Source organism: Schistocerca piceifrons, chromosome 2 (genome assembly GCF_021461385.2).
Source record: "Schistocerca piceifrons isolate TAMUIC-IGC-003096 chromosome 2, iqSchPice1.1, whole genome shotgun sequence".
Classification (NCBI taxonomy): Eukaryota; Metazoa; Arthropoda; class Insecta; order Orthoptera; family Acrididae; genus Schistocerca; species Schistocerca piceifrons.
Genome location: NC_060139.1, coordinates 477091663 through 477111086, shown reverse-complemented (window position 1 = coordinate 477111086; position 19424 = coordinate 477091663). Strand labels below are relative to the sequence as shown.

At 39.9% G+C, this 19424-nt stretch overlaps 1 protein-coding gene across 7 annotated transcripts in view; it reads right to left on the bottom strand.

The window, feature by feature from the left end:
- Positions 1 to 19424, bottom strand: part of LOC124774954 (epsin-2) — a 148328-nt gene that overhangs the window by 68224 nt on the left and 60680 nt on the right. For all 7 annotated transcript variants that reach the window (XM_047249663.1, XM_047249668.1, XM_047249667.1 and 4 more), the window contains exon 7: positions 2626 to 2671. In XM_047249663.1, coding sequence (XP_047105619.1) covers positions 2626 to 2671 — 46 coding nt within the window. The remainder of the gene's footprint in view (positions 1 to 2625; positions 2672 to 19424) is intronic.

The following is a 19424-nucleotide window of genomic DNA, read 5'->3' as shown; positions in this document are numbered from 1 at the left end:
TCAACTGCTCTTCCAAGTCCTTTGCTGTCTCTGACAGAATTACAATGTCATCGGCGAACCTCAAAGTTTTTACTTCTTCTCCACGAATTTTAATACCTACTCCGAATTTTTCTTTTGTTTCCTTTACTGCTTGCTCAATATACAGATTGAATAACATCGGAGAGAGGCTACAACCCTGTCTCACTCCTTTCCCAACCACTGCTTCCCTTTCATGTCCCTCAACTCTTATAACTGCCATCTGGTTTCTGTACAAATTGTAAATAGCCTTTTGCTCCCTGTATTTTACCCCTGCCACCTTCAGAATTTGAAAGAGAGTATTCCAGTTAACATTGTCAAAAGGTTTCTCTAAGTCTACAAATGCTAGAAACGTAGGTTTGCCTTTTCTTAATCTTTCTTCTAAGATAAGTCGTAAGGTCAGTATTGCCTCACGTGTTCCAACATTTCTACGGAATCCAAACTGACCTTCCCCGAGGTCAGCTTCTATCAGTTTTTCCATTCGTCTGTAAATAATTCGCGTTAGTATTTTGCAGCTGTGACTTATTAAACTGATAGTTCGGTAATTTTCACATCTGTCAACACCTACTTTCTTTGGGATTGGAATTATTATATTTTTCTTGAAGTCTGAGGGAATTTCGCCTGTCTCATACATCGTGCTCACCAGATGGTAGAGTTTTGTCATGACTGGCTCTCCCGAGGCCATCAGTAGTTCTAATGGAATGTTGTCTACTCCCGGGGCCTTGTTTCGACTCAGGTCTTTCAGTGCTCTGTCAAACTCTTCACGCAGTATCTTATCTCCCATTTCATCTTCATCTACATCCTCTTCCATTTCCATAATATTGTATTTGATATCTGACTTCAAATATGGATTCGAAAACCGATTTTAAGGAATATCGTCTGCTTTTATCCGTATTTGCTATACCATTCTTTGTAGACACAATTTAAATACTGGGACAGTTACAAATCAAATGCTGCAAAATGCAATGTGAGGCACAGTTAAAATAGAAATTCAACCAGGTTGGTTTGGAAAAGTTCAATAAAATACACTTGGACAAGAAGAAATATCCAGCATTTTACAAACATGCTTTAAAAATGGTTTCATTATTTGAAAACACATATGTGAACAACTTTTTAGTCAAATGAATTACATCAAATCACAAACGAGAAGATGAATTACTGATGTTCATTTGGAAAACTTGTGTGTAGCAACAACTTCAGTTGACATCAACATTGGCTCACTCAATTTAGTCAAACAATGCCATACATCCCACTGACATTGTATCTCATTAAAATATATAATAAATGTTCTTTCCTCAGATTTGTTTTATTTTCTTCAAAAAATGAATTAATATTTCTTGCTTGTTTTGCTTCACAAAGTAAAAACTGGTAATGCAGCCTGCGAGGGCATCTCCTCTCAAAAATTTGTACCACCTGCTGAAAATGTTGGCCACCCCTGATTTAAACAAACACTGATCATCACTATAAACTACTGACTTTAATGCCACTTTTCAATACAGTCTTCATTTCTTCACATCTATTTCATCCACTGTTGTGTAACTCTGAAAATTCTCTTGTGGAGTGGGCTGCTCCCTCTGACAGCAGTTTACTTTCAAGCTGTCTTCCAATCGACATCTACATCTACATCCATACTCCGCAAGCCACCTGACGGTCTCTCTTATCACAGAGCAAAAAGGTTGACAGTCTAAGGATGTCAAGTTCGGATTATCAGATTGCAGAGAAGGTGTACATACAGGACTTTCCACCCAAATGAACTAATTTTCTCCACAGTGACACACACTGTGTTAAGTTACACATTATTGTTCTGCAGGATTATCTTCTTCCCAGAGTGCGTATCATGCAATGTACAAAGCGGCTTCAAAAGTTATCTGGACTTGGCAGACAGCCTTTGTAAATTGTTGACATTCCAGAAAATCTAACAGAATGAAACTCCCTCCATCCCAGAAGATGCTGCCCATAACCTTCCTACCCTACCACTCTGGTCTTGCTCCTTTTTATTCGTACATTTAAATGCTGCCATTCCCTAATATAGTAGTAGTTTTAGGCTTTTAATTATTGTACTAACTTTCACTGCATCACAATACTCATCAATAAACATCAGTTGCTCCAGTCTCTGAAGGAGAATTTGGGTATAGTTGTTCTTGAACTATGACAATCAGCAAATAAATATGGAAATCAGCAACCAAAAATTTTTCGATTCAAACTGGTTCAAGACTTAACACTATGATGCTCACATTCCCAACTTTGAGGTGCTTCATCTGTTAATGCCAGTATCTACAACAAACCCCAGCCCTTCTCCTACTCCCCCCCTCTCCCTCCCCCCTCTCTCTCATGAGTAAAGATATGGCCCACAAGAGTGGCAGGGGGCACAAGTTTCCTAAATAATGAGTGGCGTACAAGTGCATTTCCTAATTGGTTTCAATTAGAAAACCAGTATTAAATGTGGTGGCAATGACAGATCTCAGTGTCATGACATGACTGTAATCACTCTTATGCCAAGAATTCAGATCCTGTAACCCACACAAAAATTAATTTTAAAATACAACAAAATTCTTCAGTTCTATACAAATCTGAGTCTATAACAAAAATAATAATTTCGAGATTACTAACCTCTTGAGGCTGCTTCTGCTTCACATGTTGTCCACTGCCCTTTGAACTAGCAAACAAAATTGAAAAAATTAATTAGCATTATTTTAAATTCATAAATACAATAAATAAAATATATGCATGTGAACTACACTCATGCTCATAAATTAAGGATAATTGCAGAATGTAGTGTCACACAATGTGGCACTACACAAAACTGGCGCTAATAGCATAGGCGCGTAGGGAACACACACGACACAGATCTGTAAGTCCACGGTATTGGTGATAAGCTGAGAAAATCGTCTCAAAACACATGTGCTACGAAACGCCACTGTTTCCTGCGCATGCACCCCGACATCAATATGGGACATGATCACCATGCACATGTATCCTGGCCGCACAACGGGTTGGCATACTCTGGATCAGGTGGTCGAGCAGCTGCTAGGGTATAGCCTCCCATTCTTGCACCAGTGCCTGTCGGAGCTCCTGAAGTGTCGTACGGGTTTGAATAAGTGCAGTGATACATCAACCAAGGGCATCCCAGACGTGCTCGGTGGGGTTTAGGTCTGGAAACAGGCAGGCCACTCTATTCGCCCGATATCTTCTGTTTCAAGGTACTCCTCCACGATGGCAGCTCTGTGGGGGCGTGCATTATCATCCATCAGGAGGAAGGTGGGACCCACTGCACCCCTGAGAAGGCGGACATACTGGTGCAAAATGATGTCCCGATACCCCTGACCTGTTACAGTTCCTCTGTCAAAGACATGCAGGGGTGTACTGCACCAATCATAATCCCACCTCACACCATCAAACCACGAACTCCAGACAGGCTTTCAAGGACATTAAGGGGTTGGTATCTGGTTCCTGGTTCGCGCCAGATGAAAACCTGGCGAGAATCACTGTTCAGACTATACCTGGACTCGTCCGTGAACATAATCTGGGACTACTGTTTCAATGACCATGTACTGTGTTCTTGACACAAGGCTTTACGGGCTCTCCTGTGACCAGGAGTCAGTGGAATGCACCTCGCAGGTCTCCGAGTGAATAAACCATGTCTGAGCAGTCGTCTGTAGACTGTGTGTCTGGAGATAGCTGTTCCAGTGGCTGCAGTAAGGTCCTGAGCAAGGCTATCTGCAGTACTCCGTGGCCGCCTGCAGGCACTGATGGCGAGATATCTGTCTTCTTGTGGTGTTGTACACTGTGGACGTCCCGTACTGTAGTGCCTAGACATGTTTCCTGTCTGCTGGAATCGTTGCCGTAATGTTGAGATAAAAATTTGTGGCACAAGGAGGGCCTGTGCCACGACCTGCTGTGTTTGACCAGCCATCAGTCGCTCTAGTATTCTACCTCTCATAGTGTCATCAATATGTGTTCTTTGAGCCATTTTCAACACACAATCACCATTTGCACGTCTGAAAACGTCTGCACACTTACTAGCTGCACCGTACTCTGACATGCACGAACAGACGTCTGCTGCCAGCACCACCGTGCGAAGACCGCAGGTCAAATGCACCGCATGGTCATACCCCAAGCTGATTTAAACCCACAAATCGCCCACCAGAGTGTTGTTTCACCATGTATCAGCATTATCCTTAATTTATGATGATGAGTGTATATATAGGGGCTTGACAAAATTTTATTTTGTGGTTAATTTTGGTGTCATTTCAGAACAGTTTCCTTTTCTAGTACCCCATGTTCTTGATTTTGGTTTTAGTCAATCATTTTTCAGTGTTATGTTTAAAATGAAAATATATATCAATTGGTTTGATGCAGCTCTCGATGCTACTCTATCCTGTGCAAGCTTCTTCATCTCCCAGTAACTACTGCAACCTACACCCTTCTGAATCTGTTCAGTGCATTCATCTCTTGGTCTCCCTCTACAATATTTACCCTCCGCACTGCCCTCCAATACTAAATTGGTGTTCCCTTGAAGCCTCAGAATATGCCCGACCAACCAATCCCTTCTTCTAGTCAAGTTGTGCCACAAATTTCTCTTCTCCCCAATTCTATTCAATACCTCCTAACAGTCTGGATGATTTACTGATCTGGCCTTGTAACACTAACCAAAATAGCCTTGCTGTTCTGGTACTGCGAACGGCTAAAAGCAAGGGGAAACTACAGCCATAATTTTTCCCGAGGGCATGCAGCTTTACTGTATGATTAAATGATGATGGCGTCCTCTTGGGTAAAATATTCCGGAGGTAAAATAGTTCCCCATTCGTATCTCCGGGCAGGGACTACTCAGGAGGACGTTGTTATCAGGAGAAAGAAAACTGGCGTTCTACGGATCGGAGCGTGGAATGTCAGATCCCTTAATCGGGCAGGTAGGTTAGAAAATTTAAAAAGGGAAATGGATAGGTTAAAGTTAGATATAGTGGGAATTAATGAAGTTCGGTGGCAGGAGGAACAAGACTTTTGGTCAGGTGAATACAGGGTTATAAATACAAAATCAAATGGGGGTAATGAAGGAGTAGGTTTAATAATGAATAAAAAAATAGGAGTACGGGTAAGCTACTACAAACAGCATAGTGAACACATTATTGTGGCCAAGATAGACACAAAGCCCACACCTACTACACTAGTACAAGTTTATATGCCAACTAGCTCTGCAGATGACGAAGAAATTGATGAAATAAATGATGAGATAAAAGAAATTATTCAGGTAGTGAAGGGAGACGAAAATTTAATAGTCCTGGGTGACTGGAATTCAAGCATAGGAAAAGGGAGAGAAGGAAACATAGTAGGTGAATATGGATTGGGGCTAAGAAATGAAAGAGGAAGCCGCCTGGTAGAATTCTGCGCAGAGCATAACTTAATCATAGCACTTGGTTTAAGAATCATGGAAGAAGGTTGTATACACGGAAGAACACTGGAAATACTAAAAGGTATCAGATAGATTATATAATGGTAAGACAGAGATTTAGGAACCAGGTTTTAAATTGTAAGACTTTTCCAGGGGCAGATGTGGACTCTGACCACAATCTATCGGTTATGAACTGTTGATTAAAACTGAAGAAACTGCAAAAAGGTGGGAATTTGAGGAGATGGGACCTGGATAAACTGACTAAACCAGAGGTTGTACAGTTTCAGGGAGAGCATAAGGGAACAATTGACAGGAATGGGGGAAAGAAATACAGTAGAAGAAGAATGGGTAGCTCTGAGGCATGAAGTAGTGAAGGCAGCAGAGGCTCAAGTAGGTAAAAAGACAAGGGCTAGTAGAAATCCTTGGGTAACCGAAGAAATATTGAATTTAATTAATGAAAGGAGAATATATAAAAATGCAGTAAATGAAGCAGGCAAAAAGGAATACAAATGTCTCAAAAATGAGGTTGACAGGAGGTGCAGAATGGCTAAGCAGGGAGGCTAGAGAACAAATGTAACGATGTAGAGGCATATCTCACTAGGGGTAACTTGCCGGAAAATTAGAGAGACCTTTGGAGAAAAGAGAACTGTTTGTATGAATATCAAGCAGATGGAAAACCAGTTCTAAGCAAAGAAGGGAAAGCAGAAAGGTAGATGGAGTATTAGAGGGTCTATACAAGGGTGATGTACTTGAGGACAATATTATGGAAATGGAAGAGGATGTAGATGAAGATGAAATGGGAGATATGATACTGCCTGAAGAGTTTGACTGAGCACTGAAAGACCTAAGTTGTAACAAGATGCCAGGAGTAGACAATATTCCATTAGAACCACTGACAGCCTCGGGAGAGCCAGTCCTGACAAAACTCTACCATCTAGTTCAAAAAAATGGTTCAAATGGCTCTGAGCACTATGGGACTTAACATCTGAGGTCATCAGTCCCCTAGAACTTAGAACTACTTAAACCTAACTAACCTAAGGACATCACACACACCCATGTACGAGGCAGGATTCGAACTTGCGACCGTAGCAGTCGCGCAGTCCCGGACTTTGCGCATAGAACCGTTCGGCCACTGCGGCCGGCTACCATCTGGTGAGCAGGATGTATGAGACAGGCGAAATACCCTCAGACTTCAAGAAGAATATAATAAGTCCAATCCCAAAGAAAGCAGGTGTTGACAGATGTGAAAATTAGCAAACTATCAGTTTAATAAGTCACAGCTGCAAATTACTAACGCGAATTCTTTACAGACGAATGGAAAAACTGATAGAAGCTGACCTCGGGGAAGATCAGTTTGGATTCCGTAGAAATGTTGGAATACTGACCTTACGACTTATCTTAGAAGAAAGATTAAGGAAAGGCAAACCTATGTTTCTAGCATTTGTACACTTGGAGAAAGCTTTTGACAATGTTAACTGGAATACTCTCTTTCAAATTCTGAAGGTAGCATGGGTAAAATACAGGGAGCGAAAGGCAATTTACAGTTTGTACAGAAACCAGATGGCAGTTATAAGAGTCAAGGGGTATGAAAGTGAAGCAGTGGTCGGGAAGGGAGTGAGACAGGGTTGTAGCCTATCCCCGATGTTATTCAATCTGTATATTGAGCAAGCAATAAAGGAAACAAAAGAAAACTTCGGAGTAGGTATTAAAATCCATGGAGAAGAAATAAAAACTTTGAGGTTCACCGATGACATTGTAATTCTGTCAGAGACAGCAAAGGACTTGGAAGACCAGTTGAACGGAATGGACAGTGTCTTGAAAGGAGGGTATAAGATGAACATCAACAAAAGCAAAACGAGGATAATGGAATGTAGTCGAATTAAGTCGGGTGATGTTGAGGGAATTAGATTAGGAAATGAGACACTTAAAGTAGTAAATGAGTTTTGCTATTTGGGGAGCAAAATAACTGATGATGGTTGAAGTAGAAAGGATATAAAATGTAGACTGGCAATGGCGAGGAAAGCATTTCTGAGGAAGAGAAAGTTGTCAACATCGAGGATAGATTTAAGTGTCAGGAAGTCATTTCTGAAAGTATTTTTATGGAGTGTAGCCATGTATGGAAGTGAAACATGGACAATAAGTAGTTTAAACAAGAAGAGAATAGAAGCTTTCGAAATGTGGTGCTACAGAAGAATGCTGAAGATTAGATGGATAGATCACATAACTAATGAGGAGGTATTGAATAGAATTGGGAAGAAGAGGAGCTTGTGGCACAACTTGACTAGAAGAAGGGATCGGTTGGTAGGACATGTTCTGAGACACCAAGGGATCACCAATTTAGTATTGGAGGGCAGCGTGGAGGGTAAAAATCGTAGAGGGAGACCAAGAGATGAACACACTAAGCAGATTCAGAAGGATGCAGGCTGCAGTAGGTACTGGGAGATGATGAAGCTTGCACAGGATAGAGTAGCATGGAGAGCTGCATCAAACCAGTCTCAGGACTGAAGACCACAACAACAACAACCTCCTCATTACTTATGTGAGCCACCCATCTAACCTTCAGCATTCTTCTGTAGCACCACATTTCAAAAGCTTCTATTCTCTTCTTGTCCAAACTATTTATTGTCCATGTTTCACTTCCATTCATGGCTACACTCCATACAAATACTTTCAGAAACGACTTCCTGACATTTAAATCTATACTCGATGTTAACAAGTTTCTCTTCTCCAGAAACGCTTTCCTTGCCATTGCCAGTCTACATTTTACATCCTCTCTACTTCGACCATCATCAGTTATTTAGCTCCCCAAATAGCAAAACTCATTTACTACTTTAAGCATCTCATTTCCTAATCTAATACCCTCAGCATAACCCAATTTAATTCGATTACATTCCGTTATCCTCATTTTGCTTTTGTTGATGTTCATCTTATATCCTCCTATCAAGACACTGTCCATTCCCTTCAACTGCTCTTCCAAGTCCTTTGCTGTCTCTGACAGAATTACAATGTCATCGGCGAACCTCAAAGTCTATTTCTTCTCCATGGATATTAATACATACTCCGAATTTACCTTTGGTTTCCTTTACTGCTTGCCAATATAGAGAGTGAATAACATCAGGGAGAGGCTACAAACCTGTCTCACTCCCTTCCCAACCACTGCTTCTCTTTCATGTCCCTCAACTCTTATAACTGCCATCTGGTTTCTGTACAAATTGTAAATAGCCTTTTGCTCCCTGTATTTTACCCATGCCTCCTTCAGAATTTGAAAGAGAGTATTTCAGTCAACACTGTCAAAAGATTTCTCTAAGTCTACAAATGCTAGAAATGTAGGTTTGCCTTTCCTTAATCTATATTCTAAGTCGTAGAGTCAGTATTGCCTCACATGTTCCAGTATTTCTACCGAATCGTAATTGTTCTTCCCCGAGGTCGGCTTCAACCAGTTATTCCATTCGTCTGTAAAGAATTAACATTAGTATTTTGCAGCCATGACTTATTAAACTGGTTGGGTAATTTTCACATCTGTCAATGCCTGCTTTCTTTGGGATTGGAATTATTATATTCTTCTTGAAGTCTGATGATATTTCGCCTGTCTCATACATCTTGCTCACCAGATGGTAGAGTTTTGTTAGAGCTGGCTCTCCCAAGGCTGTCAGTAGTTCTAATGGAATGTTGTCTACTCCTGGGGCCTTGTTTCGACTCAGGTCTTTCAGTGCTCTATCAAACTCTTCACACAGTATCATATCTCCCATTTCATCTTCATCTACATCCTCTTCCATTTCCATAATATTGTCCTCAAGTACATCACCCTTGTATAGACCCTCTAATACTCCTTCCACCTTTCTGCTTTCCCTTCTTTGCTTAGAACTGGTTTTCCATCTGCTTGATATTCATACAAACAGTTCTCTTTTCTCCAAAGGTCTCTCTAATTTTCCGGTAAGTAGTATATCTTACCCCTAGTGAGATATGCCTCTACATCGTTACATTTGTTCTCTAGCCATTCTGCACCTCCTGTCAACCTCATTTTAAGAGACATTTGTATTCCTTTTTGCCTGCTTCATTTACTGCATTTTTATATTTTCTCCTTTCATCAATTAAATTCAATATTTCTTCTGTTACCCAAGGATTTCTACTAGCCCTTGTCTTTTTACCTACTTGAGCCTCTGCTGCCTTCACTACTTCATGCCTCAGAGCTACCCATTCTTCTTCTACTGTATTTCTTTCCCCCATTCCTGTCAATCATTCCCTTAGGCTCTCCCTGAAACTCTCTACAACCTCTGGTTCTTTCAGTTTATCCAGGTTCCATCTCCTTAAATTCCCACCTTTTTGCAGTTTCTTCAGTTTTAATCTACAGTTCATAACCAATAGATTGTGGTCAGAGTCCACATCTGCCCCTGGAAATGTCTTACAATTTAAAACCTGGTTCCTAAATCTCTGTCTTACCATTATATAATCTATCTGAAACCTTCGAGAATCTCCAAGCCTCTTCCATGTATACAGCCTTCTTTCATGATTCTTGAACCAAGTGTTAGCTATGCTTAAGTTATGCTCTGTGCAAAATTCTACCAGGCAGCTTCCTCCTTCATTTCTTACCCCCATTCCATATTCACCTACTACGTTTCCTTCTCTTCCTTTTCCTACTATTGAATTCCAGTCACCCATGTCTACTAAATTTTCATCTCCTTTCACTATCTGAATAATTTCTTTTATCTCCTCATACATTTCATCAATCTCTTCAGCATCTGCAGACGTAGCTGGCATATAAACTTGTGCTACTGTAGTAGGTGTGGGCTTCGTGTCTATCTTGGCCACAATAATGCGTTTACTGTGCTATTTGCATCAGCTTACCCGCACTCCTATTTTTTTTTATTCACTATTAAACCTACTCCAACATTACCCCTATTTGATTTTGTATTTATAACCCTGCATTCACCCGACCAGTAGTCTTGTTCCTCCTGCCACCGAACTTCACTAATTCCCACTATAACTTTAACCTATCCATTTCCCTTTTTAAATTTTCTAACTGGCCTCCCCTATTAAGGGATCTGACATTACACACTCCAATCCGTAAAACGCATTTTCTTTCTCCTAGTAACGACATCCTCCTGAGTAGTCCCCACCCGGAGATCCAAATGGGGAGCTATTTTACCTCCGGAATATTTTCCCCAAGAGGACGCCATTATCATTTAAGCATACAGTAAAGCTGTATGACCCCGGGATAAATTATGGCTGTAGTTTCCTCTTGCTTTCAGCCGTTCGCAGTACCAGCACAGGAAGGCCGTTTTGGTTAGCATTACAAGGCCGTAAACATCCAGACTGTTGCCCCTGCAACTACTGAAAAGGCTACTGCCCCTGTTCAGGAACCACACATTTGTCTGGCCACTCAACAGATACCTCTCAGTTGTGGTTGCACCTACAGTACGGCTATCTGTATCACTGAGGCATATAAGCCTCCCCACCAATGGCAAGGTCCGTGGTTCATGGGGGAGGATACATCAATTACACCTTATTTATTGACATCATAAATCATTTATTTACATTACTGGAATAAAGAAACATTTTAAGGGTATTACATTCAACCAATTAGAGAAAGAAATAACTATGAGAAATCAGTTGCCCAGAGTATAAATTAAACAAGGAAGACAAACAACTGTATCAGTACAACAGCAGGCATTTAACAGTATTTACATTTTCTGCTAACATGGAAAGTTACTTTCTCACTAAAATCAGAATATCTACACTACCAAGACCTCCCATTCCACTTATACATAACAGATTCTTTACATTCATCATCATCATCATCATCATCATCATCATCACAGGGCTCAAACAAGAACCTACAGATGTGAACACAGACTTGTATGAATCTGTACTTTCTCAGAAGAAAAACTTTGTAGCCAAGATCGCAATAAAACGCTGTACTGTGGATGACCGTTTCGGTAAAACTATATTATCATCATCAGATCTGTAATACATTACAATATATGCTACAACCCATTACACAAATAATGCCAAATTAATCCATAGAGGAATCAATGACAACATACCTTCATACAAGTTATTCAGGGTGTATACGTGGACAAGGCAAAAAAATTCCCAGATTTTTTCTAGATTTCCCGGTTAAAAATACACTTTCTCCCGGGTGAAGATACACTTTTTCTGTGTTAAGTGACAGTATACTCTAATTCAGCACTGTAAAACTCATCAATCCTTTGAATGTTTATGGTTTTATATACCGGAGTAGAATTTCCCGGCACTTTGGAAAACGAAACTCAGGGGGGAGAAACACGTTTTGAAAGACCTTTGATGTGCAGCAACATGTACGCAGCATATTTTCATATTACGAAGATATAAATTCGAATACACCAAACACTGCATGTCACTTTCCGAAGGATTGAAATCAAGATTGCAATGCGCTTTTGTAAGCCCGTCATAGCTAATGTCACGTGATCTCGCCAGCTGATGACAGCATAGGACACGTGACGTACCTAGTCAGCAAATAACAAGATCACTCTTAAGTAGCGCAAACACACAAATACTAAAAGTTAATGGTTTAAATTAATATACATAGCATTCACGTATAATATTGGTCTCGAAGATTAATAAGCTGGAAGAGAAGCTAAGCTTCTACATATAATGTTGATCTTTTTTGCACTTGTTACGCTGTAAGATAAATCACACAAATGTGCCAGTAAAATTTTTAGTAACGACGTAAATGTCTGATCTTCTGGGCTCAAAGTTCTTCTAAATGGTCATCCTTGAAGAGTTGATTTTTAAATGAGAGTCAAATGCTCTGTGATTTAATAAATTCATCGTACATTCTCGCACATAGCTAATCTTAAGTAAAAGGAAATCTGCTTTGAATGTAACACTTTTCAAACCACCATTCGTAATGTTTTCACGTGACCTATTGAAAATAGGTTCGTTTCTGCAGTTGCAAGAGAGCACCAGATAACAAGCGTCACCGCGCTTGGGCAGCTACAATGACGCAGGAAGCCCATATGTTCGTATGTGTAAAACATTAAAAGTTCTTACATTATGTCATAAGAGAAACAAGACACCAGAGGATACTTCAAGAGCATGGAAATTACGTGAACCATACTAAAATGCATAATTTGGTTTAAAATGCACATGTGTGTGTAAATTTTCTTGGAGTACCAGTACTGTATTATCTCATGTTTGGTTCTTTATTATGGGATAATGCCATATGTGCACTTGAAATGCAGTAAACAGTTGAAACTAGCCAACAGTGTGAAATTAAACACTTAGTTTCAAAAAAATTTACTGCCTCAACAGAAAAGATTAATAAAAGCCAAATCTCTTTAGCAAACCGGCAAAAATAACTTCATTGTTCTGTTAGGCGATTAATGTTTGACTGTCAGAAAGGTGGAAATAAAATCTAAAACTAGTAACATATTTTAGCCTTCCGTAATACGAACGTATTTTAATTCATTTGATAGCTCCCGGCCACAAAAATCCGTTTTGTTACCATTTAACGTGAGAGCAATAAATGAAGAGAAAACAACAAAATCACTAAACGTAAACATACGTCACGTGGAGATGACCCACCTCCCCACCACAAGTCAGACTGCTCTGTGCATCAGCCCCAGATTTACTGATTTCCGAACCGGGGCAATATTAAGTAGTAGCGCCCAGCCACACTTCTGTAACCAGAAGCGGGAGAAGGTACTACTCATACGCGACTCAACTGCTCATGCGCAAGAGCCCACCCACAACTGCTCAAACGAATCTAATTTAAACAGTTGTCACGCCACGCTCATCGGAGGCAATTTGTTGTTACAAAGCATTGCATAGTCTCCCTAAAGCCTTTGACACACTTTTCTGTTGGCAGACACTTGTATGAGCACTGTTTTGTTGTTGTATATGGGCATTTCCTTTGAAGCTTATGTTTTTGCCCCCCCCCCCCCCCTTCTTCTTCTTCTTCTTCTTCTTCTTCTTCTTCTTCTTCTTCTCGTCCATGTTTTGTTGCTGCAGTATTATTCTGCAGTAGTGGGATACAGTAATATCCTTTGTTGGAGTATTGGTTCTTACCAGTCAAAATAACAAAAATTTAACTGAAAACTAAAACAATGAAAACTTCCCGGAACTCTAAACAACTCCCGGGTTTTTCCCGGATGTCCCGGGTCATACACACCCTGTTATAATAAACATCTTGTGCAAGATGCACACAAAATCTTTCCATTAAATCTCCAGATGCACAATATTTGACAAGAATGATGTGTTCGCACATCAAAGGTAAAAATTTAAATCACTATGTATACAAATCGCCACAACAGTGCATCCATATGATCACCCGGCATGCCTACTAGGGGTGCCAGAAGATTGAGTGTCAACAGCCAGGGTACAAGATGAAATGACAAGTATGACAGGTGTCGCTGCAGTGCATAGTTTCTACCACTGAAAGTCGAACACGTAATTTAAAACCAACCACGATTTCAAATATAAAAGGTTCTGAAATGTTAAAAAACTTCTTGATGATTTCTTTCTGACAAAACATGGTTAAGACATCCTACATATCATATTTACAACAAATGTATTTTATCATCACAAGTCTGCAAGTACCTTTACAGCAGCAACAATACTAAAAAATTAAATTTTTTTAAATTGAACATTATAAAAAGTTAGACTGAATGCCTAAAAACCTTTTAAGAAATTATTAAAATGCAGCAGTGTTTGACCCAAAGTCTAGAGCTACTGCAACTAACCTTAAAATTATACTATGAGGGTGGTTTGAAAAGTTCTCGGAATGGAATAGAAAAAAAGTACTTACATCATTGAAACTCTTATTATTTTTCAATTTAGTCAATTTGGTCCAATGACGTTCCAGTGCCTTGATCCCATCTCGAAAATGAGTTTCCTCTGGCCCTGCAAAATAATTGTCAACTCCGGCTATCAATTCTTCGTCTGAAATGAATCTTCGTCCACCAAGAAAAATTTTCAGTTTTGGGAAGAGATGGAAGTCTGACGGAGCCATATCAGATGAATAAGGTGGGTGTGGCAGCCATTCATACCTCAGTTCATGTAATTTTGCCATAGCGACAGCACACGTGTGCGGGCACGCATTATCCAGCGTCAAGAGTCACAGCACCCATCTTGCAGATATTTATTTCATTTCTAGTTCTTCAGTTGAAATGTGAGGTACCCATTCAGATGACATCTGGCAAGCTTGAGCAATTTCACGCACTTTCAATCGACGATCCTCCATGACCACTGTGTGCACTTTTGCAATGATTTCTGGAATAGTCACGTCTTGGTCGACAACTACGCGGACCATCATCTAAGCTCTCCCGACCAAATTTAAATTCATTTGTCCACTTGGCAACAGTTGAATATGAAGGAGCAGAGTCCCCCAGTGTATTCTGGAAAAAGGCATGAATGTCCTTTGCTTTGATACCTTCCTTTAAGAAGTACTTAATTACTGCTCGAATCTCTATTTTTTCCATCTTTGCAAATCACTATACGGGAACAACAGGAGCCACGTAACCACCACAGCTCTCTTCCAAGAGCACTGATGTGGCACGTGTTTACAGGAAACAGTCCAATGAATATCATGTGAACAGCTCGTTGCGCTAACGCTGACCTCTCGTGGTGATTCCGAGAACTTTCCAAACCACCCTTGTCTTATAGTGCAACACACCATGCTTAGAGCCTGGAAAAATTAGGCAAAGTGATTGCCTATATCAGAGCCATAATTACTACGTGGCATGCCAGCAGAAAGAAGTTGAAACTGGTAACAACCTGCTTCATAAGTTGAGCAGATGGACATCTGTAGCCAAATACTGAACAAAAAATAAAACGTGATCCTGACTCATGACTCTATGAAAGCTCATTCATTTCATTACACAAATATAAATTACAAATTAATATATAGAGATTCCTAGGAATACTGTGATGTAGCCAACTATTTGTCTTCATCCATCACCCTGCACAAGAGCAATCCAGTACAGATGGAACTCTGAATAACTCACAGAATACACCAGGTATCTAACATGGGCTCAAATAATTAACACTAAAATACTTGGAGGCTATCCTTAATAAATCGTTCCATTACACCACTGTAGCTCAAAGTCCGCATGCAGCAGCATATAGTCACAGGTACTGAAGAGTTAACCAGTTCAAATACTCAGCACCTGCTTGCAGCAAGGCAAAACTGCCTTCTATCTGAAGAATAGAAGGCTAAAAATTTGCTAGATGCTTAGCTATGAAATATACCATCACTCAGGCAAACTGGAGGCTACCCTTAATAAATCATTCTATAACACCATTGTAGCTCGAAGTCCACATACAGTAGGAAGATCTTGAGCTAAGAAGCGTAGCTCAAGGACTCTGACACGATATCCTATGTACATTTTTGTGTAGATAGAAGGCAAACAGATGCAGTTGTTTAGGCTGCTGGATGTCTCGTATTTTGCTATTACTCTTCAGTATTTGGTATTATGATTTGAGTGGAGACCTTGAGTTACGTAGCAGAATACAAGTCGCATGAGTGATGGTAAATTTCATAGCTACATATTTAGCAAATTTATGGCTAATGAAACAAACGAGCTTTCGTAGGGCTGTGATTCAGGATCACATTTTGATTTTTGTTCAGTATTATTTGGCTACAGATGCCCATGAGTTCAATCTAAGAAGCAGGTTACAACTGCTTTTGACTGCTTTCTGTTGGCATGCCACATAGTAATTATGGCCCTGATATAGGCAATCACATCGCCTAATTTTTCCGTGCCCAAAGCATGGTGTGTTGCACTATAATAGTATAATTTTAAGATTAGCTGCACAAGCTTCAGACTTTGGTTGGACACCACTGCATTTTAATAATTTCCTAAAAATTTTTTTGGTATTCAGTTGAACTTTTTTTTATAATGTTCCACTAAAAACAAAATCAATTTTTTTGGTATTTATGTTGGTGCTTACTTAGCTATGCCATCGTAAAGGTAATTGCAGTTTCATGACGTATGATACATTTACTGTAAATATGATGTACAGGACGTCTTAAAGATTTCTTCCTGACAAAATATGGTTAAGTTTTTTTAGCATTTCAGAACTTTTTATATTTGGAATCTTGGTTTTAAATTACGTGTTTGACTTTTAATGGTAGAAACTATGCACTGCAGCAACACCTGTCACACTTGCTGTCACTTCATCTCACGCATTGGCTGGTGACAGTCAGTCTTGTGGCACTCTAGTAGGCATGATGCATGATCATATGGAAGCAATGTTGTGATTTGTGTACATAGTAATTTAAACTTTTACTTTTGACATGCCACCACATCATTCATGTCATATGTTGTGCATTTAGAGATTTGATGGAAAGAAGATGTGTGCATCTGGCACAAGATGTTTATAACAACCTATACGAAGGTATGTTGTCATGATTCCTCTATGGGTTAATTTGGCATTATTTGTAGCACCTTTTGTAATTTTGTTACAGATCTGATGATGGTAACATAGTTTTACTGAAACCAGTCATTCACAATACAGTGTTTTATTACGATGTTGCTAAGAAGTTTTTCTTCTCCTAAGAAAGTAAATACAGATCACCACTTCATACTCAGCATGAGTGTTTCAAAAATAGCTGGCAGGTGCAATCCAGTGTGTTTCAATATTTCCTTCACCTCCGCCTGAAATATCTGCCTCTATGTGTCCCAGAAGCCTACCAGTTTCATCACCAAAAATTCCTTTCCCCACATATAAAACATTTTAGAAAGATCTTTAATGTGATGCATTAAAGAAACTGTATATTTTCAGAGAAAAAATGCAATACAGAACCCCCTAAGTAAGGAACTTCAGTTTCAGAAACTTGTAAATCACTATAGTAACTCGATTTGCTTTTATCAGGAATCACAGCACACGATATGTGATGTAGTGCAAAGTTGTTTCTCAGGGTACAACTGAACACTGATAATGTTTATCCCTGTATTACTATCACTACTGTTTTGTGAATGAAGTTTGTGGTCACAGAATGATCTGTAGTGTAGCCTTTGGGTTGAAAGGCTTTCAACTAAAGAAGTGTGTTAAAAAGCTCACCAAAACAAGTCATCTTTCATAGATGTTGCTCATCTCATTGTTAATCTGTGTAGCTGTCATAAAATGATAGGGTCATATCCTCTTGTGTGAATATATTTTTAAATGTAAAATTTCAAATTTCTGTATTCTCTTTGTTGTTTTCAGTTTTGACACCAGATTGAGCAAATGACAGATGGAGTGGAAGATTTGGAACCATTCACTGACTTCATATTTATAAACAGAATGTCTAAGGATTTTCTGATGTTTCACCAGGATCTGACTGTGCAAAACAATTTGAAGGTTTCACTTTTGGGCATATGCAAGAGTTGCTAGTAACTTATCAGTACCCCCTACAATCTCTCTTGCACCTACATCTACATCTACATGATTACTCTGCAATTCACATTTAAGTGCTTGGCATATGGTTCATCGAACCACAATCATACTATCTCTCTACCATTCCACTCCCAAACAGCGCGCGGGAAAAACGAACACCTAAACCTTTCTGTTCGAGCTCTGATTTCTCTTATTTTACTTTGATGATCATTCCTACCAATGTAGGTTGGGCTCAACAAAATATTTTCGCATTCGGAAGAGAAAGTTGGTGACTGAAATTTCGTAAATAGATCTCGCCGTGACGAAAAACGTCTCTGCTTTAATGACTTCCACCCCAACTTGCGTATCATATCTGCCACACTCTCTCCCCTATTACGTGATAATACAAAACGAGCTGCCCTTTCGATGTCCTCCGTCAATCCCACCTGGTAAGGATCCCACACTGTGCAGCAATATTCTAACAGAGGACGAACGAGTATAGTGTAAGCTGTCTCTTTAGTGGACTTGTTGCATCTTCTAAGTGTCCTGCCAATGAAACGCAACCTTTGGCTCGCCTTACCCACAATATTATCTATGTGGTCTTTCCAACTGAAGTTGTTCGTAATTTTAACACCCAGGTACTTAGTTGAATTGACAGCCTTGAGAATTGTACTATTTATCGAGTAATTGAATTCCAACGGATTTCTTTTGGAACTCATGTGGAGCACCTCACACTTTTCATTATTTAGCATCAACTGCCACCTGCCACACCATACAGCAATCTTTTCTAAATCGCTTTGCAACTGATACTGGTCTTCAGATGACCTTACTAGACAGTGAATTACAGCATCATCTGCGAACAACCTAAGAGAACTGCTCAGGTTGTCACCCAGGTCATTTATATAGATCAGGAACAGCAGAGGTCCCAGGATGCTTCCCTGGGGATCACCTGATATCACTTCAGTTTTACTCAATGATTTGCGTCCATTACTATGAACTGCGACCTTCCTGACACGAAATCACGAATCCAGTCGCACAACTGAGACGATACCCCGAAGGCCCGCAGCTTGATTAGAAGTCGCTTATGAGGAACAGTGTCAAAAGCTTTCCGGAAATCTAAAAATATGGAATCAACTTGAGATCCCCAGTTGATAGCGGCCATTACTTTGTGCGAATAAAGAGCTAGCTGCGTTGCACAAGAACGATGTTTTCTGAAACCATGCTGATTACGTATCAATATATTGTTCCCTTCGAGGTGATTCATAATGTTTGAATACAGTATATGCTCCAAAACCCTACTGTAAACCGACGTCAATGATATAGGTCTGTAGTTCGATGGATTACTCCTACTACCCTTCTTAAACACTGGTGCGACTTGCGCAATTTTCGAATCTGTAGGTACAGATTATCGGTGAGCGAGCGGTTGTACATGATTGCTAAGTAGGGAGCTATTGTATCAGCGTAATCTGAAAGGAACCTAATCGGTATACAATCTGGACCTGAAGACTTGTCCATACCAAGCGATTTGAGTTGCTTCGCAACCCCTAAGGTATCTACTTCTAAGAAACTCATGCCACCAGCTGTTGGTGTTTCAAATTCTGGAATATTCCATTCATCTTCCCTGGTGAAGGAATTTCGGAAAACTGCGTTCAATAACTCCGCTTCAGCGGCACAATCGTTG